At 45.0% G+C, this 26,111-nt stretch overlaps 1 protein-coding gene across 4 annotated transcripts in view; it reads right to left on the bottom strand.

The window, feature by feature from the left end:
- Positions 1-26,111, bottom strand: part of TIAM2 (TIAM Rac1 associated GEF 2) — a 239,432-nt gene that overhangs the window by 102,646 nt on the left and 110,675 nt on the right. For all 4 annotated transcript variants that reach the window (XM_061428385.1, XM_061428388.1, XM_061428386.1 and 1 more), the window contains 5 exons: positions 19,651-19,761; positions 17,162-18,307; positions 10,447-10,882; positions 7,117-7,289; positions 5,907-6,131 (listed from right to left, as the gene is read on the bottom strand). In XM_061428385.1, the coding sequence (XP_061284369.1) occupies positions 5,907-6,131; positions 7,117-7,289; positions 10,447-10,882; positions 17,162-18,301 (1,974 nt within the window). In that variant the 5' untranslated portion in view covers positions 18,302-18,307; positions 19,651-19,761. The remainder of the gene's footprint in view (positions 1-5,906; positions 6,132-7,116; positions 7,290-10,446; positions 10,883-17,161; positions 18,308-19,650; positions 19,762-26,111) is intronic.

The following is a 26,111-nucleotide window of genomic DNA, read 5'->3' as shown; positions in this document are numbered from 1 at the left end:
AATGCTCTGTTCCCCGTACTGCTTCCACCCACGTGCCCTAGATCATATTTCCCTCAAGCTTTTGTTCCTTTTGTTCCCTTCACTGCAGTTTCCAGTGGTCTGAGCTCAATCCATCCTCTTTTTTATTTTAAAACTTTACACAAGGGCTTGCCTAGTGGCTTAATGGTGAAAAGTCTGCCTGCAGATGCAGGAGACATAGGTTCGATCCCTGGTCTAGGAAGATACCACACATTGCAAAGCAACTAAGCCCGTGTGCCACAGCTACTGAGCTTGTGCTCTAGAGCCTGTGAGCCGCAACTACTGAGCCCATGTGCTCCTGCAACAAGAGAAGCCACCACACTGAGAAGGCCTTGCACCGCAACTAGAGAGTAGGCCCTGCTCTGCAACCAGAGCAAAGCCTGCATGGCAGTGAAGAACCAGCCCAGCCATAAATAAATAAATATTTTTAAATAAAAAAACTAAGTAAATATTGAAAACAGAGCCCATGGTTCACAAAACCCAGTGCAGTCCCAATCCCACCAGCTGACAGTTTGCTCCTTCAGGACATCACCTCCCTGCTCCTAACTGACCCCAGGAGGTGAGAAAGGCCCAGAGAGAGTCAGGATGGGGAGAGGGAGCCATCTGGGAAGAGGCCAAGATCGCCTTAGGGTGGGGAGGTTTTATTCACTTGTTTTGTTCACTTGTTTAAAATAATAAATGGAAAGGAAAATCAAGTACTAATGGACTTAATTTACAGCTCTTCCTCCCTCAGAACTTCAAAGGGAACTGCCCTGTGGACAGTCTGCTCCCAATTGGACATGCCCAAATGCACGTGGTGTCATCCTGCCCCACAGTCCCCAGAAGGCCTGGGGACAAGAGCACATGATGGTCTCTTCTAAGCCAAGCATGTCCCCACATGACGGCTTGAAACTCGGCTGTTATTACTGCAATAGCGACTTTATCTGAAAAGGGAATCGACAAGGAGCTCCTCCAACCAAAGCTCTTCAAAGAAAACCTGTTCCAGAGACTTTATCTCGCATGATGTAATGTACTCTCTCAGTTCAGCTCTCATTAGGCAACAAGTTGACTAGTTCTGGGGTTCTTCGGATCTCTGGGGGAAAGTGCTGCGTAAATAAATTATTTCCTTGTATGTAAAATAAAATAGAGTGAGGTTGAGAGTTTTCAATGGTAATTGGATAAAGCACTGCTCTTTTAAAGATGTTTTTAAAAGGCACTTTAGAGAAAACTATATACTTCTGGGATATTTAGGAGATAATGTTCTTATTGATTTGATTTGTAAATACCTTTGCCTTTATATGTCATAGAACATTCTCTAGTCCAAAACCATCTCATAAAAGTAATCCTAAGCATGTGCCTGCTTCCCCCCCGCTTAATGCTTCATACTCTGTGTCTGCAAGTATAGAGAAAAATAGCTTTCTTTACAACCATCTGGCAAGTGAGTTAAGAACAGTGGGCACAGCGAATGTAGCTCACGTTACCTGCCGCAAAGCCCTCTGGGAAAACATGAATACATTACAACCTTAAAAACTGTGGCTCTGGTACGGAGAATATTTTCAGGTGGAATGCCTAAAGATCAACCCAATTGTTTCTTACCAGAAATTCAGCAGCATAATATGAGAAGGTGATTGTGTGCAGGGGAGGGGATCAAGGGAAGGGTGTGGGGGAAGGGGTGCGAGCAAGGGGGAGGGGGCTGGGAGACGGGAAAACCAAAATGAAAAATCAGTAGTATTAGCGCAGTGCTTTAAATACTCATGCAATGATTCTGCCAAAGAATGCACATTGGTCACAAGTTATAATTACCCTAATTCTTTAAAAGAGTTCCTCTCCGGGCCATCCAACCACCAGAGACCCTTGGATCTGTGTAGGGGGGCATATGAAAGTAATTCCCCTCTCCCAAGAAAAAAACAGCACCAATTTTGACATCATAAATGAAGCATTTACCAACAATGAAAAAAATTAATGAAAATTTAGTTTTAATTAATGAAAATTTTAAAAATTAATGAAAATTCAAAAAAAAAAAATGTTTGCTTGGACTTCTTGTGGCCATAAACAGAGAAAGAAAACAAGAGGCCAAAAAAAAAAAAAAAAAGGGGCCAGGACCAGCTCAATGTTGCCCAATTTCCCTTTCCTCTCCCTGACCTAAACATTTGACAACACATAAGGACCTGAAAACTCCAAGTTGGGTGTCCAGGAGACTAAAGTATGGCTTTAAATGTTAGTGAGCCAGTTAAAACCACACCTTCTCCCACTACAATCAGTATGAGATTCTAACTCTGGCACTTGAGCCCACGAGCGGCATCTCTGATGACAGACAGACTACCGTGGCTTTTGGATCCTGGAAATTCAGGACCACGAGGGAGACATGGTGTGGAGAAAACATGAAGAAAACCTTTCTCCTCCTCCTCAGGCCTTTCCACTTGTCGTGTGAATTGGGACACAGCATCACATCCCTGCCTGCCCCAGACAGAAAGCTGAGAGGTCAGGGCCTGCCCGCAGGCCAGATCTCTTCCCAGACAGGAGCCGAGCCAGGCTCTGGGAATGAAGCGGCCAAGGGCAGAGATGTGTCTGTCCCCCGCAGATGTGGCCTTGTCAAAACCCCCAAAACCGTCCACTCCCACGGTTCTCCTTGGCGGCTTCAACTTCTTTTTCAGTTCCTTGGCAAAACTATCAATATGTTCTAGTTTGTAGTTTGCGAGCTGTCACTCTTTAAATAAAGAGCATATTTTGGAACTTCCTTGACAATCCAGGGGTTAAGACTTTCCACTGCAGGGGGCACAGGTTCAATCCCTGACTGGGGAACTAAGATCCCACATGCCACACTATAAATCAATTGTCTGTTTGAGGAACATTTCAATTCAGGTGCATAGGAAACTATATTTAATACTCTATAAAATTATCAAAAATGATGCATTGGGAGAAACATCTTCCATAAAAATTGTTAAACTTCTGTCGTGTTACTCTGGTCCAGACCTTCACAGCTGCACATGCAGACCAGGGTCATTCTGACCCCTATCCAAGCCACTGCCAGATTAATCTTCCAAAGAGGATGCATTCACCATGCTTTCATCACAATTTAAAAACGCATGTTCCTCCCTTAGGTCTAGAGGCTTACCTCCCAGTGTTATCTCACAGACCCTGAAAAAGCTACACCAGTCCCTGCCCCACCAAACCTCCATCTCTTCATCCCTTCCCAGCCCACATCTCAGCTCCCGTGTGCTCAGGAGACCCAAGCCCCACTCTGTTACTCCTACACGTGACCCTTGAACAATAAGGATGTGAACTGCACGGGTCCACTTACACACAGATTTTAAGTAAATACTACAGTACTATATGACTGTGGTTAGTTGAAAACAGAGGGCCAACCATAAGTTACATGTGGCTTTTCGACTGCCAGAGGGTCAGAGCCCATAACCCTGGTGTTACTCAAGGATCAACTAGACTACCAAATTGCCTACCATGTGCTACACTCTCTTCCCAATAGGGTTTGGCTTTCATACTTACACATCTCTTGCCAATTTTTTAAGGCCCTATTCTTCCAGGAAGTTTCCTCCACCTCCTCAAAATTACAGCACAAGCTCAACCCATGATCCCTCACAGCATCTGATGACTATGCCCTAATCTACATCATTCTAGAATATTCATCAGTTTCATGCTTATGAGGCCTGCTTTCTAACTAAATGATACATTTCTTAGAAACGGGATCTGTATTTTAAAATTATGTTTATTTGTTGAAGCTATAGGCATCTGTTCAGATCAGATCAGTCGCTCAGTCATGTCCGACTCTTTGCGACCCCATGAATCGCAGCACGCCAGGCCAGATGGACAAACAGTGAGAGGGAAGGATTGGGTAGGGAGAAAGACAACACAAGATACCAGAAAAAGAGAAGCAAAGACAGATCCAGGTCTCACCAGAAAATCCATTCAACTGCACTGTCATTTAGAAACACTTGATGAGGGGGCAGGAGATGGGAATTACTTGGTTATTTTACTATTGCCAACTGACAGATTCCAAATTCTTAATGTGTCACAAATATATCATTTGAATGCAAGCCTTTCATCAGTTTCTTATTTACAGCTAGGAATTTCTTTCCACACATTCTAAGTTCTTCATGTATATGCAGACAGAAAAAAAATTCTAAGCAAGGTTAAATATTCAGACACAAAGAGAAGACTATTTGTGATTTAAGTCAAATGCTGCAGACAAAATTATTTCTATGGGGAATCTAAATTGTTGTGTTGCCATGGAATTTTTTTTAAAAGAACCTAGTCTCTCTATAATAATTTACAAAGTGAAAAGGACGAAAGATTCAGGCACACGCCAACCCATCTTCAGCCTATCCCTCTTCAAGTTCCCAAATCACTGGACACTGATTTTGAAGGGGACTGTAGTAGATACTGTTGTGTACCACCTGATTCCCCTTTGAAGACAAAGGCATTCTTCCCCTTAGCTGCTCATGGCTCACAAATAGGTCTCTCTTTGGGAATCAGCCCCCTCTGACGGCAGCTACCTTGATCAGCTGTCATGGCATGCCCCACTAGAAGCAAGCAACTCTGAATGGCCATTCCAGCTGCTAAGTCCCCTGTGGAACCAGCTCCGCACAATTCAGAACCAGAGTCTCTCCTTAATTCCCTGATAGCTCAGAGGGTAAAGCATCTGCCCGCAATGTGGGAGACCCACGTTCGATCCCTGGGTCGGGAAGATCCACTGGAGAAGGTAATGGCAACCCACTCCAGTATTCTTGCCTGGAGAATCCCATGGACAGAGAAGCCTGGTAGGCTACAGTTCACAGGGTCGCAAAGAGTCGGACACGACTGAGCGACTTCACTTCACTCCCTTACTCCTGAGAGCATTCCTAATAAAACTCCTCACATGCAAATCTCTCAGTCTGTTTCCCAGGGAACCTGACTGAAGAGATGGGTGCTAGAAATTTCACTGACACTTGTCTAAATGTTCAGGTCGTCTGAGCAAAGGAAGACTGACACTAAGCTGCTTCCCGTCCTGTAAAATGCAAGCAGCATAGACAGTAGCTGCGTAATTACTAGATGAATGTGGAAACAGGCCAAAGAAAGCATTTTCTTTAGCACCTCATCTGTTAGAAAAAACAAGCCAAAAAAGTAGTGTTTTTCCCCCAAAGCCACAGATACAGGAATCGCTGTGTTATACCAAACCACTGAAGGCTGAGCACCGAAGAACCAGTGCTCTCGCACTGTGGTGCCGGAGAAGACCCTTGAGAGTCCCCTGGACAGCAAGGACATCAAACCAGTCAATCCTAAAGGAAATCAACCCAGAACATTCATTGGAAAGACTGATACTGACTTTGGCCCCCTGATGCAAGGAGCCAACTCACTGGAAAAGACCCTGATGCTGGGAAAGATTGAGGGCAGGAGGAAAAGGGGGTGACAGAGGAGGAGATAGTTGGATAGCATCACCAACACGGTCAATGGACATGAGTTTGCGCAAACTCCGGGAGATAGCGAAACACAAGAAAGCTTATGTGTTGCAGGTCGTGAGGTTGCAAAGAATCAGACACGACATAGCAATTGAACAACAACCAGACTACCGTTTTTGAAGCCATCCTCTGTATTAGAATCATACCTGTCTAATCTTCCAGTAGTTTTATTATACAAATTTTGTTCCAAACGTGACAATATTCACAGAATCAGCTAGGCAAGCAGGAGCTCCTCAATACGAGGAAACAAGATCTGGTCATAAAATGTTCCACTGTACCTATACAGCCACCAAAGCAGATCGTATTTCCCATATGACAAAAGTGCAGCCACTTAAGTACTTGAACCAAGAGACCACAGAAACTATTTCCGCCGGAAGTGTAAGAACCAGCTCCCACAGCTGAGTTTGCCGCGAGGGAGGTGAGCAACGGGAGGAGACACTCATAGGTCATCTGTACCTGGTTCTCTATGGCCTTCCTGTTCTTTGGGTCGCTCACCACGGACAGCTGCAACTCTGCCATCTTCTTCATCTTGCTGTCCATGTCTATCTTCTGGAGGAGGTTTCTGGTCTGGTTCTTCAGCAGCCGGACAGTGTCCTCTTTGCCGTGTTTCTTTGCGAAGAGGGATGCACAGGCCGAGTGGATGGCGGTGACCCAGTTCTCCAGGTCTGTCTGGCTGGTGGCCTAAACACAGAGGGGACGGGGGGTAGGGAGGGAGAAGCGATTTGGAACTGTTTCTCCACAAAAGTGTTCTCCCAAGTGGCAGCCTGGGCTTGGATGTGTAAAACCCCCAAATACCTCCACTTCATAAAAAACTGTTTAAGTTTAAAAAACACACTCAACACAGATCTGCAGGCTTCCGTGACTCCAGGGGGCCTGTGAGAGCATCAAGGGTGTCATATGGCCCCAGATAGGATGGGAAGACAAACCAGAATCAAGCTGTTCACCAGCAGCGAGAGTAACAAAAATACAAAAAAAGAAAAAAACAGTATATTCATGCAGTGTACATCTCGTCGCTCTCTACCTTCATAATTTTAATAAGACGAGGAAATGTTAGGAGCAAAATGCTACATTTTGAAACCTGGATATGAAATTACATCCATGGTATGGACTCATTTACGAAAAACTATAATAAAAGAACTTTTCCGGGAGGGCACAATAATATTAAAACAGTTGTCTGTAAATAGTGAGAATTTGAGTGGAATATTGGAAATACGGGGCTTCCCAGATGGCATTAGTGGTAAAGAACCTGCCTGCCAATGAAGGAGATGTAAGAGACACGGGTTTGATCCCTACGTCAGGAAGATCCCCTGGAGGAGGGCGCGGCAACCCACTCCAGTACTCTTGTCTGGAGAATCCCATGGACAGAGGAGCCTGGCAGGATACACCCCATGGGGTCTCAAAGAGTCGGACACGACTGAATCGACTTAGCACACATGCAGGCACACAGGCACCCAAGAAATGCTTGCTGGGTGAATGATTGAATGGTGATAGCCCCATGGTGCCTGGCAGTCAGCAGAGGCCAGTTCTCTTGCTTAAACTTTAACCCAAAGTTTAACGGCTTTTACTCTATTTTATTGCTAAGTCATGCCTCTTAATTCGGATCCTTCTCGTCCTAACAGGACATGAGATCTCGCCTCCACCCTCCATTTAGAAAGCTCAGCGGTACCTGGAATAGGTAGACATCCCCGAAGGAGTTGCTGAGGCAGAAGACATTTTCCTTCTTGGGATGTTCCGGGACAGACTGCACTATGCTGTCTTCTGCAAAGAGGGCACAGCGGGGGGCACTGCTCTGATCCATAGAATTCTTCCCGTAGGTCTCGTAAAACAGCAGCGTGCATCCTGTGAAAGAGAAAAGCACAATACGGCCCCTGTCACAGGTCCTGAGGACCCATGTAGGAAAGGAACGAGAAGAAGGGACATGAGGGAAACATGGTCACACAAGTTTACAATGGAACCCAGCACAGCATAGAAATCAGGAGGAAAAAAGTGCACGACCCCAGCTCTGCCCCCCGGGATGGCATCCCTGAGGCAGCGCTTTCTCCCTCCCTGGTACTCTCTGATCTCTGAGTACTCTGAGCGGGGCACTGAGCAATCTCTCCTCCCACTATCAACCCACATCCAAAGGCAGAGGCTGTGAGAGCCTCTTAGAATAAGGGGAAAGGGCATGAGGTTTATGGCCTGAGCCACTGCTGCAGGCCTGAGCCAGTCCCTTGTTCCAGCCACTGATGTACTTAGAAATAATCCTCCCATCTTTCCATCAGGAAACGTCTGACTGATGCTACCGCTGCACATACAACATCCCATGACCCGGGGACCTGAGGACCAGGGTAGCGGTGCCAGCTCCACCCCAGTCCAAATTCTTTGCAATGGTTCCCTTAACACTGAGCTCCCAGTGGCCGGGGCTTGAATCATTCTATCTAGAGGAAGTAAAATTCATTTCGGGCAGATACCAAGATGCTGCCAGCCTTAGCATCCCACGTATTGTGCATTCTGAGGGACAGTATATCCGCCCTGCCAACATTCTGCCCAGGAAGTCCCCTGTGAACCACGCGTAAATCCACTCATTGGAAAAGACAGCTGGAAAGCAGAATCACCCTTGTTAAAGTTTTATTACATCCTCCAAACCCTAAAAAACATGTGTGCATTAGCATACCTAGACATTCAGTGTAGGTGGGCAACCAGATGGTTGGCTGATAGCTGCTCTCTTAAAAGCACTGCTTCGACTTTATTTACAGAGATACTTCAAGGATAATTTTAAAACTCTGCTTAAATGTATGTGTGTGTGTGTGTGTGTGTGTATACCTATATATATATATATATGTTTTTAACTACAATTAAATCAAACAGTTAAGCCAATTAAATCAAACAGTTAAGCCCAAATATTACAGCTTGGATTCTAAGCCAAGAAAGCTGAACTCATCAATACTGAATTCCCAGAGGAAAGAGGCATAGAAAAGCACATGGGATAGGTTATGATGGAGGGAAAAAAACATCTTCATGCCAACCCTTTCTTGGGCTGCCAAGGAAACAAAGGGATGTGTGCTTTATAACACTGTCACCCAGAGAGCATCCTTTATCCACGGGGCTCCAAATGCTTAACAAGCAAGGGCCCGGGCAGGCCCATGGATCTTACAAAGGTCAGAGACAAGTCAGGACAATTCGTGCCCCTGAAGCCAGCAGCCAGAGGTTCCCTGGACAGCTGCCAGGATGGGAGACAATGTTCTAGAGACGTCCTCTTTCAACCTTAAATGACACCTGCCCACACCTCCCCAGGGGCCTCCAAGTACCTGGCACTACAAACATCTCCGGGAGCACAAACTCTGGAAAGCACTAGGTTTTTGGGTTTTCCCTTCGTGTATTTTTTATACTAATTCGCCATCAGCTTGTCTTCTACCTATTAGTCCTGTCCCAACCTTGATAAACCAGAATAAACTCAGTGTCTCTTCCCGAAGACCACTATACTCACGGTCACCCCAGTTCTCAGTCCTCCAGGTTAAATGTTGCTAAATCGTTGTCATCTTCCATACTGCACAGCTCTACAGCCCCTCGGTGTCACCGATGGCTGTGCTTCTCGAAGCAGGATATGGACGCACAAACGCACACCACCACCACCCCATGGGGTGTGTGCTCTGGGGCTTTCAAAGCCACAAGGCAAGCAGGGAAAGCAAACTGCTTTCAGTGTCCCAAAGCACCCATTTTAGTAAACAAACTTCACGTTGAAGAAAAGTGTCTGACATGCTCTAGAGACACACCTCCCTCTCCCGCACTTGGGTAGTTCTTTGATCATTAAACCTTAAAAGCATCAACTTATCCCTTAAAAATGTTATCTTGCTGGATCCAATCCATTATTCCAGCTTTCCAAATCTCTTCTGTCCTCCCACAGAAGACCCCGCCTCCCCCAGGGGGTCGCCCTTTGCCTTCCTGAGCCACAAGATACCACGAGGATCCAATCGAGAACTGGAAAAGAGGGCTGCATCTGTGAGGGATTCCGGGTCTCAACTTGCATAAAACCTCCAGTTTGCTGGGGGAAGGTGTTACCTAGAGAAGAGATGGCTTCTCCGTGTCCCTTTCCCAGAGGGTGCTGGGTAATGAGTTGATGCCAGCTCCCCAAAACTCACAATTTCTAAATATGGGGAGCACTGCAGATAGCTTTGGGCCTTTCACCTGCACTTTGTCCAGCGTGACCCCCGTTTCTGCCTTCTCCCATGACAAGGAAGGGTGCCAGCTGCTACTGAGGAACCACACCAGGTTCCTCTGACAAAGAGTCTCAGGACAGCCGTGCAGAAATGCCCGTGTCTGTGGGGTTGCTCGGCGTTCACATCTATATCAATCAACGCGATGCTGACTCAAAGCCTCAGATGGCGTCAAATAATCTATCCATCCACAATGAGAGAGGCAATTATAATTTTTAAACGGTAAGGCTTGTGAAAAACTTTTATCATCCTCACAAAGCAAAGGCTTTCTCCTATTTCTTCTGCATCAGAAAAACAAAACAAAACAAAAACAAAGCACATGTTTGTGATGACAATAAGACGCTCTTAGCTCATCAACGTGGGGTGACACAAACCAAATGACGCGGATGAAACTCTTCACTGTACAAGCTGGGGAGGACTGCCTCTCTGGGGTTCTGAACACGTGCACAATCCATGCTCAACGTTCCAAATAACTCAACTACACCTGGTTACTTATCCGGGGCTCCCCTCCCATCCCCCAAATGCAGGACAAGTATTAAAGAGTGGTACGGAAACCCCTATAAAATAATAAGCAATAGTTGTTACATTCAATCATCACTCAGTAGAATGAAGGATGCATACGACTGTTAAGTGAACATATTATACAGGTTTGAGAAGGTATTTTAGGAAAGCAGGCTGGACGGTTCTGGATCAGATGCCTGCACATGAACTCCAGTCCAGCCTGGACTCGCTGACATTTCCTAGGAAAGAGGAGAGCAGAGGAAAGAACTCCTGGGACCCCCTGGTTGGTGAAGACCACATACCTTTAAGTGTCACCCAATACTGCTTCCATTTCCTCCGGGCCACCAGTTCCAGCTTCCTTTCCTTCTGCAGAGTGACGAGGGGTTTGAAGAAGAGCCACCCGGCTTTGCGCACCACCCCTTGTTCCTTCTCAAAGAGCAGGTCCAGTTGCTCCAAAGAGCTGAGCGACTCGCTGCTGGACTCGGCCGTCTCCGTGGACGTCTCGAGGTTCTCCGTGTTGGTCCTGCTCATCTCCAGCTCTCGCATGAAATTCTCATAAATGTTCTGCTGGAGGGGGTCGCTGCCGATCGCATGAGCAGATTCACTTCTATGGGACAGGATCTGAGCAGAGCCCCCTGACCACAGGGACACAGACCCTTGGGAGGGCCCTTGCGTGTCCACGTTCAGCCCATCCGAACGGCTGTCAAAGTAGTCACTGCCCTCCTTGGACCTCGGCTCCTGTGAGCAACGCAGATGACCACCCATCAGAGGTTATGTATAGCCAAAGCACCTCTTCCCCCACATGGCGTGCATATAATAGTGTGGCTTGCTAATAGAAATGCTGCAAAGCAAATTTTTTTTAATGCAGCAAGTCTGCAAACCAGAAAGAACCATAGAGACAATACAGTCTGAACCAGTGTATAGGCAGGGGAGTCAATGCTTAAAAAGTGTAAACCAATCATTCCTGAGCATCCTAAATCTAGGGCTTCCCAGATGGCACTATTGGTAAAGAACCTGCCTGCCAGGAGATGTAAGAGACACAGGTTTGATCCCTGGGTCAGGAAGATCCTCTGGAGGAGGAAATGGCAACCCACTCCAGTATTCTCACCTGGAGAATCCTTTAGACAGAGGAGCCTGGTGGGCTACAGTCCATAGGGTGGCAAAGAGTTGGTCACAACTGAAGCAACTTAGCATGCACACATCCTAAATCTAACCCACACTTGGCATCAAAAAATGAGTTAGTATATTCAAAACATACTAGTGAAGATTTCTGGCTAATTTCTTGGCTAACTATGAATCAGGATCTTCCAGGAAAGAATTCATGTTCTTGCAGTCTTGTTTTCTTTCTGGATCATTTTTAAGCTAAACAGGAGAAGCACTAATTTCAGGGTCAAGGAGGGTGTTATTATATATAAACGTTTCTTCCACTCCCCACAGTGAACAGTTCAGCTTCTGAACCCCTGCTCAGGTCTAGACATTAAGATCGTTAGCATCGTATTAATATTTTCCCTCTTTGGATAGTAAAAACCATGCACCTGGGCTCCTTATCCACAAAGGGTTCTTGTTAAGAACCATAGCTATTTCACTGTAGTTATTTCATAACTAATATATTTTACTTAATTTGGGAATTTTTTCATGAAAAGAATATACTGTTTACTCATTCCCATTGTTTTATTTGAGCACTCATTTTATTCCAAGCACTGGGAATACCAAAGCAAGATTCTTTAATATTTATTCTGACACAAAATGAGACATAAGCATTTCTAAATAAAATTAGGTTTATCTAATAACCACTGCCCTACTTAAGACAACACGCACTGAATACTGAACTGGCCGTGCACAGAGCTGAAAACAAGAAGGTTTCCTATAACACCTAGACTAGAGGTCTAGTCATTTAAGAAGAATAACTTGCATAGAGGCCATTCATTGGTCAATAGCAGTAAGTAAATTTCTGAGCAGAGAGTGAGCTTAGGAGGACTTCCCTGGTGGTCCAATGGTTAAGAATCTGCCTTCCAGTCCAAGGGATGCAGGTTCAATCCCTGGCCAGGGAACTAAGATCCCACATGTGCATGCTGCATGCTAAGTTACCTCAGTCGTGTCCAACTCTTCGTGATCCCATGGACCGTAGCCAGGCTCCTCTGTCCATGGGATTCCCCAGGCAAGAATACTGGAGTGGGTTGCCGTGCCCTCCTCCAGGGGATCTTCCTGACCCAGGGATCAAATCTGCTTTTCTTACCTGTCCTGCATTGGCAGGTGGGTTCTTTACCACTAGCACCATCTGGGAAGCCCACATGTCAAGAGGTAACGAAGCCCACGAGCCACAACTGGAGATTCCACATGCCTCAGCTGAAGAGGAGCCCACCGTGAAAGATCCTGCATGTAACCAAGATCCTGAGTGCGGCAACTAAGATCCGATGTAGCCAAAAATAAATAAACAAACAAATCTTTTAAAAAATAAAGAAAGTAAGCTTGATTTATGACTTAAAAGACTCTGACATTTCAAATTTACAGCTTAGGTTAAGGTAATTCTGCAGAGACTCTTAACACACTCTAACTCACAGGCTAGTGAATTTTCAATTAGATTTCCTTCTCCATTAAAATAAAGAGGAGGGAAAATGAGGTCAAGGACCACTGACTAAAGACTTTATGGTGAATATTGCCCTGTTTGGAGGGGTTTTCTTTCCAGAAATTTCATCCGGAAATCAAGCGGCAATTACCTGCTATCTTTTGTAGGAAAATCATCAATTAGACAAGTGCTTCTAAATACCCAAGGGCTACAAACAACTGAGCCCCAAACATAGCTATTACTAATGAAAATATTATCTTCCACTGTGTTTATACGATATCCCATAGTCAGATTTATTTATACCCTGATGCTTATGCAAGAACTGAGCAAATAAGCCAGCTATGGTGAGTCACTTGGACAGGAAACTTTCAAAATAGTTTAAGGGTTGTTTTTTTTTTTTTTCCCCCTCAATTGTCACTGTGTTGCTCTTCAAACGTTCCTAGGAGATGAAGGAATATTTCTCATTTAGCTCATATTGACATTATTTCAGCTATGAATAGGACTCTCTGACTCATAGCCCCAGGACACTGGGATTGCCTCTGATAGCCAGCAAGACCTGTGATGGGGTGTTTCAAACCCAGCAGAGACCTGCCAGAGAAAAGCATCAAGTGTCAAACCAAAGTGTAACTTGTCAGCCCTCCTGACATTGGTTCTCACAAGAGGTAGACTTAAGTCATGGTGCTAACTTTTAACTGTTCAACCAGAGCAAAAGACAAATTTTCCTCCTTGAAAAATGGAGAAAAGATCACATATTTTAGCATTTATAACTGATTCATATACACAGATATCAATTTCCCTGGTCTGTAACAAATGTGTAAAGCTTTCTATCTAGAATCCTAATAGCTAGTGACTCATTTTCAGGTTAATAGGAAGGAAGGAATGTGGGAGATTCAACTGGATTTCCTGATCACTGTGCTGTGTGTGTGACGCTAAGGTGCTGTGTTAGTCATGTACATAAAGAAGTCTAATTTTCATTCCTATCTGCATCAGATAATCATAAATGACAGGTACCATAACTTGACATTATAGCATTACAGCAGAGTGAAGAGGAACTCAAGAGACGTCACTAAATTCCTTGGGAGCTAAAAGAAAACTCATCGCCATTCCTCACTTTATGGGAAAAAGCACCAAATTCACCGTGTTGTTCTTCACATGCCACTGTCTTTCTTTTCATAGTAAAGCCCACTGGTCCTCTGCAGAAATTCCCTGGGACTGTGGGGCCCTCAAGGGGCAGCAAGAGTCTAAAATGAAAAGGGTCAGAAAGCCGGGGTCTCTGTGTCCTGACTCTCGCTAAGAAACTCTACAGCAGTGGTCAGGACTCACCCCTAGGGTCCCTGGCAAGACCATTCCCTGCTCCCAACCCCCATCCCTTGGAGTTCGGCGTGGTCTCGTGACCCGCTTTGCCCAATAAACGCGAACAGATGTGAAAGGCGTGGCTTCTGAGCAGGCGCTTCAAAAACCATCAATAGGTTTCTTCTCCCTCTGTCCCGGAGGCTTGGGGTGTCCTGGAGGGAAACTACTCCTTGGACCTGGGGGCCCAGAGGGGATCAATGCAAAACAGAGTTGCAGCTTGAGAACGACGCAGACTGATTTGTGCTCAACCTCGGAGAACTGAGGGCTTTTGTTCCCTCGGTGTAACCTGGCCCACCTGACTCACAGGATGGAAAGTTTACCAAGGACCCGTCTCAGAACAGCTGCATCGCTACAAGTCGTCCACCAGCTTCAAACACACGCTCTCCTCCTGCACACCCATCCCCCCACCCTCTATGTTTGAATATCCTTTTTCAGCTACTAAGTATCTTCACTGATGAATTTGCTTTCAGGCTGTAACTCCCCAGAGTGGTTGAAAACCCTCTAAAGAAAGGATCGCTCTTTTCACATCACTTTTTTTTAGAAGTCAAAACAAATATGTCTACCCATCATGGGAAGACCTTCTGAGTCTTAGCTGTACTGGCATACAGAAGTCTGTGTAAGAGAATAAGCATTTGGTACCTTAACTATGGTACACTGTCACAAACTTTGCTGCTCCTACCCACTGACTGACTGTATTTTTAAAGACCCAAACTTTGTCTTCACCTTCAATTGTAAAAGAAAAGCAAAGGCAGGAGTTCCCCAGTGGCCCAGGTTCGATCCCTGGTCAGGGAACTGAGATCCCACAAGCTACACAGTATGGCCAAAAACAAAACCCAACTGGAAAATAAAAAAAGAGAAAGAAGGAAAACAAAGGCAAGGCCAATGGAAGTGGCACACCTACCAAAACGTTGTTCACCTTTATCAATTATCAAAATCGGACACAAGCAAAAGGCAAAAAGCTGCCTTCGTAGGCCACTTTTTAAAAATCCAAGATAATTTGTTACGTTAATGTTCAATAACCCCCACGAAATTACTAGAGTACCAAGAGTACCTTAGCCATGCAGCCAAGTGGAAAAGACACACATCTGAGCTTTAGCAGAAATGGCTTTGGCCCCAGCTTCTCCACTGCTGCTGCTGCTGCTAAGTCACTTCAGTCATGTCCACTAACTAGCCATAAATCGTCAAACTCCTTTAACATTAGTTTCTTCATTTTAAAATGAGAGGGTCTGTGTGCATGCTAAATCGATTCTTTGCAACCCTGTGGGCTGCAGCCCACCAGGCTCCTCTGCCCATGGATACTGGAGTGGGTTGCCATTCTTCCTCCAGGGGATCTCCCTGACCCAGGGATCAACCCTGCATCTCCTACATTGGCAGGCGGACTCTTTACCACTAGTGCCACCTGGGAAGCCCAGATGAGGGGAAGTCCTTTCAGATTCGGGCTCTTTGATCTTGTAACCATTCTGTTCTTAACTCCAGGGACTTACAAATCATCCAGTTAAGTCTTGGATGATCCAGACTTGAAGGAGCTTCACTTCCCAGGGGTGGCTGGGTGGCAGGGGTCTGCATAGGATGGAATGTGGTCAGTCCACAGTGGCAAAGGTCTGCTTTCAAACTGAATGGGAACTGACCATGTATAAGCCAGGCCACACACACAGAAGAGAACATGCTCTATGCAAATGAGAGATGTGGAGGAACAGGCTCAGGGGTCCCGGGAGATGAGTGCTGAACACAAGTCGACAACACAGCACTTGCATCAAGAAGATGAGAAAGTTGTCTGCATAGGACTGCGGGTCCCCAGAAAGTAGGAGCTATCTTTCCCTTTACGTTTGATTGCTGTCAGTTGTCAAGTGTACTTGGCGGCTGAGAGAAAGGTCAAAGAAATCTTTACTACTTAATGGTTTGACCTGAACAAGTAATGAGTCAGGAGGAAGCAAATTACTGCACTCAGGGATATGAAGAGTTCTGTAACAGGACACTGATCGTCTATCCTTAGTCTCCTCCTGAGAGGAGGAAGAAAGGGACAAAGGAAAATATTGGGGCAGGGGGCTTGGACTTTGTGCCTAGGAAGGAAGTAACTAATGGCAAATTTTACAGATCTGAAACAATCTGCTCAGGGAAGGATGGTCAAAATGTCACTCTACTAGAGACAAATTCCTAAAGTCACTTAAATTTCCTTCAACAAATTCCCAAAGTCACTTAAATTTCCTTCAACAATATGACTTAAGGTGAGTTAAAATATGTATATATATACTTTCTCCTTTCTATAAATAATTAAAAGCAAAAAAACACAAAAACAAACAAATACAAAAGAGCAATTAAAAATACCTAGCAATCGCCTCTCATTACCAAAGAGGGCAAACTCTTACTTTCCTCGCTGGCACTGAAGTCATTTTGTCTCCCCTGTTCAAACTTTATACGCCCATTAAAGTATTACTGTCACCATCATGATTCTTGTTTCATCAACACTGTGTTTTAGCGATTCCATGTGCTCAGGTCAAGATGTTTTCAACACCGTTAGCTGTCCCCATGAGGAGGTGGTAAGATTATACCCATTTTTTTTCCCCATTGTACTCAATGAACAATAGGAATTTTAATCTCCCTAAAGTAATATCGAGTTCAGGAAGGCTACTCATCCCAAAACGACAACAGCTTCTCTCTCTTCCTTTCGTTCTAGGCTTTGAGAATGAGTTTTAGCTGAGCACTCAGATAACCAATTCACTGGGGAGTCTCCCTTAGGCTGTTCTTTCTAAGAACAGTTTGACTAGGTCTTGGATGAGGCCTGTGGATTTTACTCCAGAATCCAGGAGGCACAAGATTGGACAGAATGGGAATGACTGGAGTGGAGGGTTCAGAGTGAAAATGCATGTCTGACGCAAAAGGAGAACACACACACACACACACACCACACACAGATACACACACATACAGACACGCACACACACACCCGAAAACAAGAAGTGCCAAGTCTTAGGCTAACCACTCTCAGCAGCTCATCTAAGTCTCAGAATGCTCTCTGCAGTACCTTCTGCTAGCCTTCCCGTTTTGCAGATAGAAAACCAATCGAAGAGCATCTCTCCCGGCACTCCAGCCTGACTCACCTGGAGTCTTCTTTTCTTTCTGGAGAGGCTTCCCGTCCAGTCGCTGATGCGGCGCATCCTGGCTTTCAGGGTGTCCTTCTTGGAGGACTCCTCGCCCAGGGCCCTGGACTTGCGGCAAGGGAGGGTGAAGGACGCGAACTGCCCGGGCTCCCCGCGCTCCACGCGGGCCGGCACGTCCATGTCGGAGGCGAAGGAGACGCGGGCACTGAGGCTGGCGCGGGTGCCCATGTAGTCATCGGAAAGCCGCAGGGCCGCGGGGGCCAGGCTCCCAAGGGAGGCGTTGGGGTAGGGGTCCCGGAGGGATGAGAGGGAGGCGCTTTGGCTGAAAGGCTTTGGAGCATCCCTGGTCGGGAAGCCAGTGTGGAGGCCGGGCTCAGGCGTGTCTGGCGCCACGAAGGAGCCCTCAGCCTCACTGACCTCGCCGGCCGGGCCCCAGGGCGAGTCGTACCAGGAGGACTCGGAGCTGAGCGAGCTGCCCTTGCTGGAGCGGGGGCGCGCGGCGGCTGCCGGGGAGGCGCGGGGGCTGGGCGCGGAACCGGCCGAGTAGCGCAGCAGCTGCACCGGGCCGCCCGATGGGGAGGCCCCCGGGGGCGCGGCGCCGCTGTGGAACTCTACCCGCAGGCACCCGTCCAGCTTGCCCAGCGTCTTGATGAGCACCCGGGGGCTCTTGCGGTCCTCGCCAGGCGGGGTGGATGCGATGCTCTCGTTCCCGCCGTAGCAGTTGAGAAGGTGCCCATTGCGGCAGTCCCTCGAAGCCGAGTGGTTCTCCTCGGGCGGGCGTCCGACATAGTGGAAGCCGTTCTCGGGCGAGAAAGCGGCATCGGTGCCCTGGAAATCTGACCCTGCGGCACCTGTCCTATGCTTGGCGTAGGCACTGCCTTTGGAGGCTTTGCACGTGGGGCCCCCTGGTCGGGATGCGTAAGGCTGATTGCTCTTAAAGTGAGAAAGGCAGCTTCGGGCCAACGACCTGGACTTGTACCCCGCTCCGCTGCTTCCATGACCCCATCCGTGCAATGACTTGTCATCCTTGGCATGAAGGCCACGGATTTTCAGGGAGCAAGGCTTTTGTTTAGCACCAGTAATAGTATTGCTATGATTTTTAGGTCCTTGTAGGGTGTACTGACTCTCGGAGTTTCCCATCGTCACCTGAATTAAGAACAGCAGTGTCAGTAAGAGTCATGACCTAAACTACATTCCACTAGGACAGAACTTTCTACAAGCTATGTTCAGGTGACAGAGGAACCAAGCAACCTCTTTCTGGGCCTGACACAACTCAGAGACGTAGGGACAAGCGTGACTTGCGGAATTGGTTCTCCTTCTGCATTGCAGGTCATCAGCCAAGTAGACAGCACTGCACATTCCTGTGCTAGTGAGTTTAAGCACATTATCTGTTGTCTGATGTTAATTCAGAAACCGAACAGGCATAGCAATCAGCTTAAGACAGAGACCTCCTATAGGCTGGGTGTTGGGAGGTTTTGAATCAATGATTCTAAAGAGCAAAATGAGAAAATCCCTTTACTCTGTCACTGCAATACACTGATTTTTCAGTGACCACAGAGACACCTTTCCTTTATACATGAACGACTGAAAGAGCTCATATTGCACCCCAATATAAGTGGTTACTGCTGAAAAATGACCATGTTTGTGGTAATATGACTCCGGGTACTGCACTGTGTTGGAGCTTTCATATGTCACACAGAATAGCATACCTCAAAGGATAAAGACTAAATGTTCTCAAAAACTAGGCTGAGGTGAAAAACAGAGGGAGAAAATAAAAGCTCTCCTTTGGAAAAGAAAAACATTTTAATGAAACTAATCTCTCGTGCTTTTCTAAAGACTTTAAGGGTCCTCACTTTAGAAACTGATAAAAGTCTGAAGCTGACTTGTTAGAATGTGAGCATCCTAGAAAGAAATATTTAAATTTTTTTAATTAAAAAAAAAAAAAAGAATGTGAGCATCCAAAAAAAAAAAAAACATACCCAAACTTAGATTCTATTGATTTCCTTTAAAACTCCAATTTGTTTAGAGAGTCTGTTAGTTAAGCAAAATTCCAGGGGACGATCCAAACCACCCCACCTCCTCAGTTTTGTTTTTTTTATTCTAACCAATGTATCAGTGTTTGAGGCAAGTCAGAAACGATGCTTCCAGTTATGTTTCTAATATATGAGGTTAGGTTTAGTCAATCAGTTGTGTCCGACTCTTGCGACCCCATGGACTGTATGTAGCCCGCCAGCCTCCTCTGTCCATGGGATTCTCCAGGCAAGAATACTGGAGTGGGTTACCTACTTCTAATACATGAAGTTGGTTTTTAATTTCCATTCTTTTATATGTAAGAATGTACAGCCACAGAAGTCAAAAGGGCTGACATTTCTTTGGAGGCAATGATCAAGCTCAGTTTAAAACACAAATAATGGGAACAAATAATTAAACCCTTACTAACACAGCCATGGCACTGGACAGGAACCACAGCTCCCACAGGCCGGACTCACCTGCAGTCTGGTTTGTGCACTGAGGGAGATTAATGGTCAGTCGACTTGACAGGGTCCCAGGAGCAAGGCAGCGTGGTTAGGAAGTCCAGGCAGTGGATCCATGAAAGGATCCTGAAAAACAAGAAACAGGAGAAAACTCTGTCAAGCACTTTACACCCGGTCCCCCCAAAAGTCAAAAGGAAGGCTTGCCGTAAATTACGTGGAGAAACAATGGGTGTCCAGAATTGCTGTGAAAATAATAAACGGCACATCTGTGAGCTGCGTGATTCATCGGGGTTGTCTGGAAGATGTGAAGGAAGCCAGGACCGCCCCCAGCAACCTTGCGAAAGGCCTTTCACTCTGTCCTCAGGCAAACGCATGCCTTTGTTTCGGGGGAGAGCAGGTGAGCACGCTGCCCTGAGTCACAGCTCGTCTGTCACCACTGCTCGGAAAACAACTCCCAGACCCGCCGCCCTGGCAAGATCACAGGAGCAGCGTCCCGGCACGGCAACAACAGGTCACTGTTCCCCAGCTGATGAAGCAGCGAAAACAAAACCCAAAATGTAGAATCACAGAGAAATAGCCCTTGGCTAAAATAACATGTGTCAGAGATGCCAACCCCAGAGATGAGATGAAAAAGGTTTTCTCCAGCACATGCGTGGGCCCCGCTGCAAGAGGCCAGCGGCAGGAAGCCCACCTTTGAGGGAAAGATGGGGGTGCTGCCATCTGGCTGTGTTCACAGCCAGGACACAAAGCCTTTATTTTCTCTGCAGACAGAGAGAGCAAAGCAGTGAGGGCTCAATAGTGACATTTTCCTCTTTAAAACAAACAAACAAACAAACTATATTTGTAATTGCAGTACAATGCACATAACATTTACCATCTGAACCATTTTTAAGTGGTCAGACAGTAGTGTGAAGTATGTTCACACTGTTATGCAATTCGTCTCCCGAACTCTTTTCATCTTGCAAAACTAAACCTCTTACATTAAACTCCTCACCTCACTCTCTCCTCCATCCCCCCAGCCGCTGGTAACAACCATTCTCTTTTGTCTAACGAATTTGACTGCTCTAGGTACACCATGCGAGTGGAATCGCACCGGATTTGACATTTATCACTGGTTTTTTTCATTTAGTGTAATGTCTTCAAGGCTCCTTTGTGTTGTAGCATGTTGTCAAAATTTCCTTCCTTTTTAAGGCTGCATAATATTCCATTATTCACATTCTGTTTATCCATTTATCTGTAAACAGACCCTTAGAAACTGCTTTCCACCTCTTGTCTATTGTGAATAATGCTGCTAAGAACACAGGTGTACACATATCTCTTTGAGACCCTGCCTGCAATTCTTTGAGGTATATACTCAGAAGTGGAATTGCTTGATCATATGATTTTTCCATTGTTCATTTTTTTGAGGACCCACCATACTGTTTCCCATAGCAGCCGCACCATTTTACATTCCTATCAATAGAGTATAGGTTCTAATTTTTCTCTGCATCCTCAGGAACACTTGTGATTTCCTATTTGTTTGTTTTTTTTTTTCATACAGTGGCCATCCTATAGTGTGAGATGATATCTTACTGTGGCTTTGATTTACACTTCTCTGATGATTAGTGATGTTGAACATCTTTTCATGGCTTGTTAGCCACCTGTATAGCCTCTTTGGATGGTTTGATGGTCACTTCTAAAATTCACAGAGCACTGGTACAAGACATGCTGCTAAGTCGATTCAGTTGTGTCCGACTCTGTGCGACCCCATAGACAGCAGCCCACCAGGCCCCTCCCTCCCTGGGATTCTCCAGGCAAGAACACTGGAGTGGGTTGCCATTTCCTTCTCCAATGCATGAAAGTGAAAAGTGAAAGTGAAGTTGCTCAGTCGTGTCTGACTCTTTGCGACCCCGTGGACTGCAGCCTACCAGGCTTCTCTGTCCATGGGACTTTCCAGGCAAGAGTACTGGAGTGGGGTGCCATCGCCTTCTCTGGGTACAAGACATAAGTATCCCCAATAAAGCCAAAGACACAAGTCTACCTAGGATGATCCACACACACACAATTTAAATTAAAAAAAAAAAAAGTCAAAAAGACTTCCCACTTAGGCATCAGCAGGAAATCTAACCGCTCATGTGAGTCTATAAAGACTGAAGCCAGCATCTCTAACCAATGAGGTTAGAGTGGTACCCAGCCCACTACTGATCACATCTTTCCATGGGCAGCTCTCCCGAACATCTAAAAGGCAGAAGAGCCACTGAGTGAGTTACCCATGACACATGTGACATGGGAGCTGGAACAGCAGCACCCTACCTTTTGAAAGTTCAATACCTACGTTGTCTTTTCTCAGCTACATTTTAGTAGAAGCTAAAAGTCAGAGAAGCTTCCAGCTGCCGCTCCCACCACAAGCTGAAGGGAGTGAGCCTTTGTGCTTGCTTTCCTCAATACCAAGGTCTGGTGATGACCCACAGGTGAAAGTCTCCCAGCGACTCTTTGTCAGGCCCTTCTGATTGGAGGGTCACATGCCCGAAGACGCGCACACACAGCACTACTCAAGCCCCTCAACCCATGGGCACAAAGCTGCCACTGGGAGAGGGGCCCGCTGTGTTGGCCACTCAAGGACACACAGAGATGGTGGAGTTTGGGGAGGAGGGGTTCAAAGGTGCAGAATGGCTTGAGCTTGGAAGCTTATGCCCCTGCGGCAGATTGTAACCTCACCTTGTCTGACTCCTTCTAAAGTTAAATAGCTTAATTTAAAATTTCATGTCCTATTTCAAAACACACAGCCCCGGACCCTATCCTTTCCAAGGTTCGATCCGCTAAGGTCTGCATCTTGAGCTCACAGAAGCATTTAATTGATACCTGTTGAATGAAAGCAGCTTCACATGTAAGAAGACTGATCTGGGCACAGACTATAAGCAGGAATCATCCTAACAGGAACTGGCTGAAAGATTGATGTATAAACTCATGAGGCCATGTCTCAAGAATGAACACAGTCCTGCCTAGAGAAAACCCCAAAGGTGGATATGACATACATTATGACACGTGGGTGATGCTGACCAGCTGTTCAACATCCCCAGCCAATCACTCCTGCAGGAAGAAAACAGCCCTCAACTGTGGCAAGAAGAATTTATCTAATATTTACTAGGAATTTATTGACAAGGAAGGGTAATCTCAGAGGACAACTTTAGAACTGTCCCTGAGGAGTTTAGCAAATTGAACAGATATTTATCTGTCAAGTTTCAGCTGGGACTCTTGTCTGAAGGCAAGAGAATAAACAAGTCAGATTTTCTGCAACCCTGAGTCTCTGAAATCCTTTACTAAAAGCATTTTATGGTATCCAAGTTAAAAAAAAAATTGATTGATAGAAAGCTGGATGACAATATCAAAATGACAGATTTCCTAAGAAATTTTTTTTAAAGGAAAAGAAATAGTTAAAAGCCCCCTGTAGATAAAAACATGCACTTTGGGTACATAATCTGCAGAAATACACATCAGGTATACTCAGGTTCCACAAGGCCCACAGCTGGCCAGGAGAAATTTTAAGTTTCTTAGGAATGAAATGAAATGGTGCTAAGGCTGTGTGTACTTCACAAATATCCTATGCTGTGTATACATTTATTTCTACAATTATTTTTTTATAATTACCATAAAATACTGGGATTTTAAAAAATTGATAACAATCTCATGAACCTGAATAAAAAGCCTTTGTATTTTGTTGCCTGCATTCCCTTCCAATCCCCAACCTTATGAATGTGCTATGTAGCTTTTTAAGCTAAAATCACAAATAAGAATGGAACTTTTTTCGTTTCTTTTTTTTAATTGAAGTATAATTGATTTACAATGTTGAGTGAGTTCAGGTGTACAGCAAAGTACATGTGATTCATATATACATATACATGATTCACATATGATTCATATATATGTATATGTATATTCATGTATATATACATGTATATATACATGAATGTTTATATACATGAATGTGTGTATATATGTGAATATATATTCATGTATATATATACATGCATATATATACATATGATACACATATATTCTTTTTCAGATTCTTTTCCCTTATAGGATATTACAAAATATTGAGTATAATTCCCTCTGCTATTCAGTACCTTGTTGATTATCTATTTTATATATAATAGTGCATATATATTAACCCCAAACACCTAATTTAAACTAACTTTTTAAAATTGTAATCCATTACCACCCCAGAAATGCCCAGCAATGTGGAGGAATTTCACAAGTATGTCATCAGAATCCCAGCAACCCCCATGACCAACTGAATCTCACAGTAAATCATCTTTTAGGAGGAAATTCAAGCTTTACCTTTTCTTCATTTGCCTTGAGCTTGGTCTTGAACTGATGCATCAAAAATGCCAGCGTCTCCACTTTCCCATAGTATAGAGTTCAGAGCAAAGGGAACTAAACTTCTCCAGCCGTGCTTTGTCTCCGCCAGCACCGACTGCCCAGATGGAGCGACCACAGGGAAGTCAAGGGCGACCCCAGGGGACCAGATGGTGCTGTGAGGAGGGCTGGGGGCTAACTGATGTAGCAAGCAGAACAGAGGCGTGGGGACTCTGCACAAAAGCCAGATTTATGGCTGGGTGAGGCGGTTAAGGGGAGCTCAAGTTCTCCCAACCATGAGATATCAACAAGGCTTCCTATATAATTTCAGAAAGATTTTTTATAATGAAAGAGGAACCCCATCACTGGACAAGGCAAACATTTCAGATACTGATAAGAGCTGGAAAAATAAAAGATAAGGATGCACCATTAACCCTAACAATATCTACTTAGTTCCCTTTATTTAGGGGTGGGGGCTGTGGGGCCAGGGGGAGCTTGACTCATTAAGGAGACAAGCCTCAGAATCCCAGACTGGTTTGTGTCACAGAACTTGAGTTTAAGCCCTGCTTCCAGTTCTTAAACAGCATGTGAGTTTCAGGGTGAATTACTTGTGTTTCTGCATCTCATTTTCCCCATCTGCAGCTTAAGGATAAAAATAGCTGTCATACCTACTCCGTGAGTTGAGAATTGAATGTAGAAATACATGTGAAACCACCCAAAAAAACTGTGAAATGCAACACTAATACACAGTACTATTATTAATTTTTAGTTATAAATTTAACTTGGTGCATTATAATATCAATATTATAACAGCCAGCTGTTTCAAACATTTTGTTAACTATTAATACATTATATATGTATATATATATATGTATAGATATATACACACACAAACTTGGAATTTTTCAACTTCCAGTCTTAGTATTTATCTGAATTTGATCAATTCCCCAATAGTTACAGCACATAAAACTAATTTGTCAAATGTGTCAAATGTCAAAAAAGGCAATGACACAAGTCATGTACCTATATTACATATTAGAAAATGTAAGAAAATAACCTAAGTGCTCACTGAACAATTGGCATCGTGTTTACCCAGCTGATCTCAACCACTGCGACTTTGGTCCCCAGGGGACATTTGGCAATCTCGAAACACATCTTTGGTTATCACACTAGGGCACTGGCTCTAGTGGGCAGTGTTCACAGATGCTACTAAACATCTTATAAGGCACAGGACAGTTTCCACAATAAAGAATTAGTTGGCTCCATACATCATTGGTGTTGAGGTTGAGAAACCCGGCCTTAAACTTTTATTGCCTGTCTCATTAAAAACACTGAAACTGAAGAACAACTATGCCTAAACGTCTAAAACCACAGCACTGAACTAAGGACCTAACCCTAATGAACTCTGTCAGTACGGCCCAGACTGGCGTCTGCCCTCTTCAGTCCATGAGCTGCACTCCGAATGCACGGGTAACAGGACCGGAAGGAACTCATTCCTAATCTTAAGAAAATTTGACCCCAATCAGTATGAAGACGCAAGCGAAAGGAACATCTGATCTCCATAGGAATAGTGCTTGGGGAGAGTAATTCTTAAAAAGTGGACAGAATGCAGACTGTTCCTAAGGCCTCGAAAGCTAAGCATCCATTGTGGAGTCCCACTGGGTCTATTTCAATTCTATGGGGCTCCTTCCAAATGCATATTAACAGATGAAAAGACAAACCAATCTGCAGCAAGGGATGCCCGGAATAGGACCTCAGAAGACAAGCATGGCTGGTATTCAGTAAAGGAAAAGCAATAAATTCCACAGAGACAACAGCCCAGCTTTTTGCACAGTTCATCACCTTAGTAAGCCAATTTATCACAAGTAGTGTCTCAACGCTCACACCCATTTTTATAAAAAAAGAAAAAATTAACATCTGCAGCATTGCTAACAGAAGTGTTTGTCCAAGGGTTCATGAACCATTGTTGGGTCATGACATTTATGCAATGATTTGATACCAGTATTTTTAAATGAATAGGATGGAAATGGAGCAAGGAATTTTGGCGGGGGGCAGGTAAGAGGGTTACATCCCAGTAAGGGTAAAAATTGTCCTATGACATTAAAGTTTTTTGCGTGCTTATGTTTGCCTATACACTG

This window comes from Bos javanicus, chromosome 9 (assembly GCF_032452875.1).
Source record: "Bos javanicus breed banteng chromosome 9, ARS-OSU_banteng_1.0, whole genome shotgun sequence".
Classification (NCBI taxonomy): Eukaryota; Metazoa; Chordata; class Mammalia; order Artiodactyla; family Bovidae; genus Bos; species Bos javanicus.
Note: the sequence above shows the minus strand (reverse complement) of the source record. Positions and strands in the feature narration are given on the sequence as shown.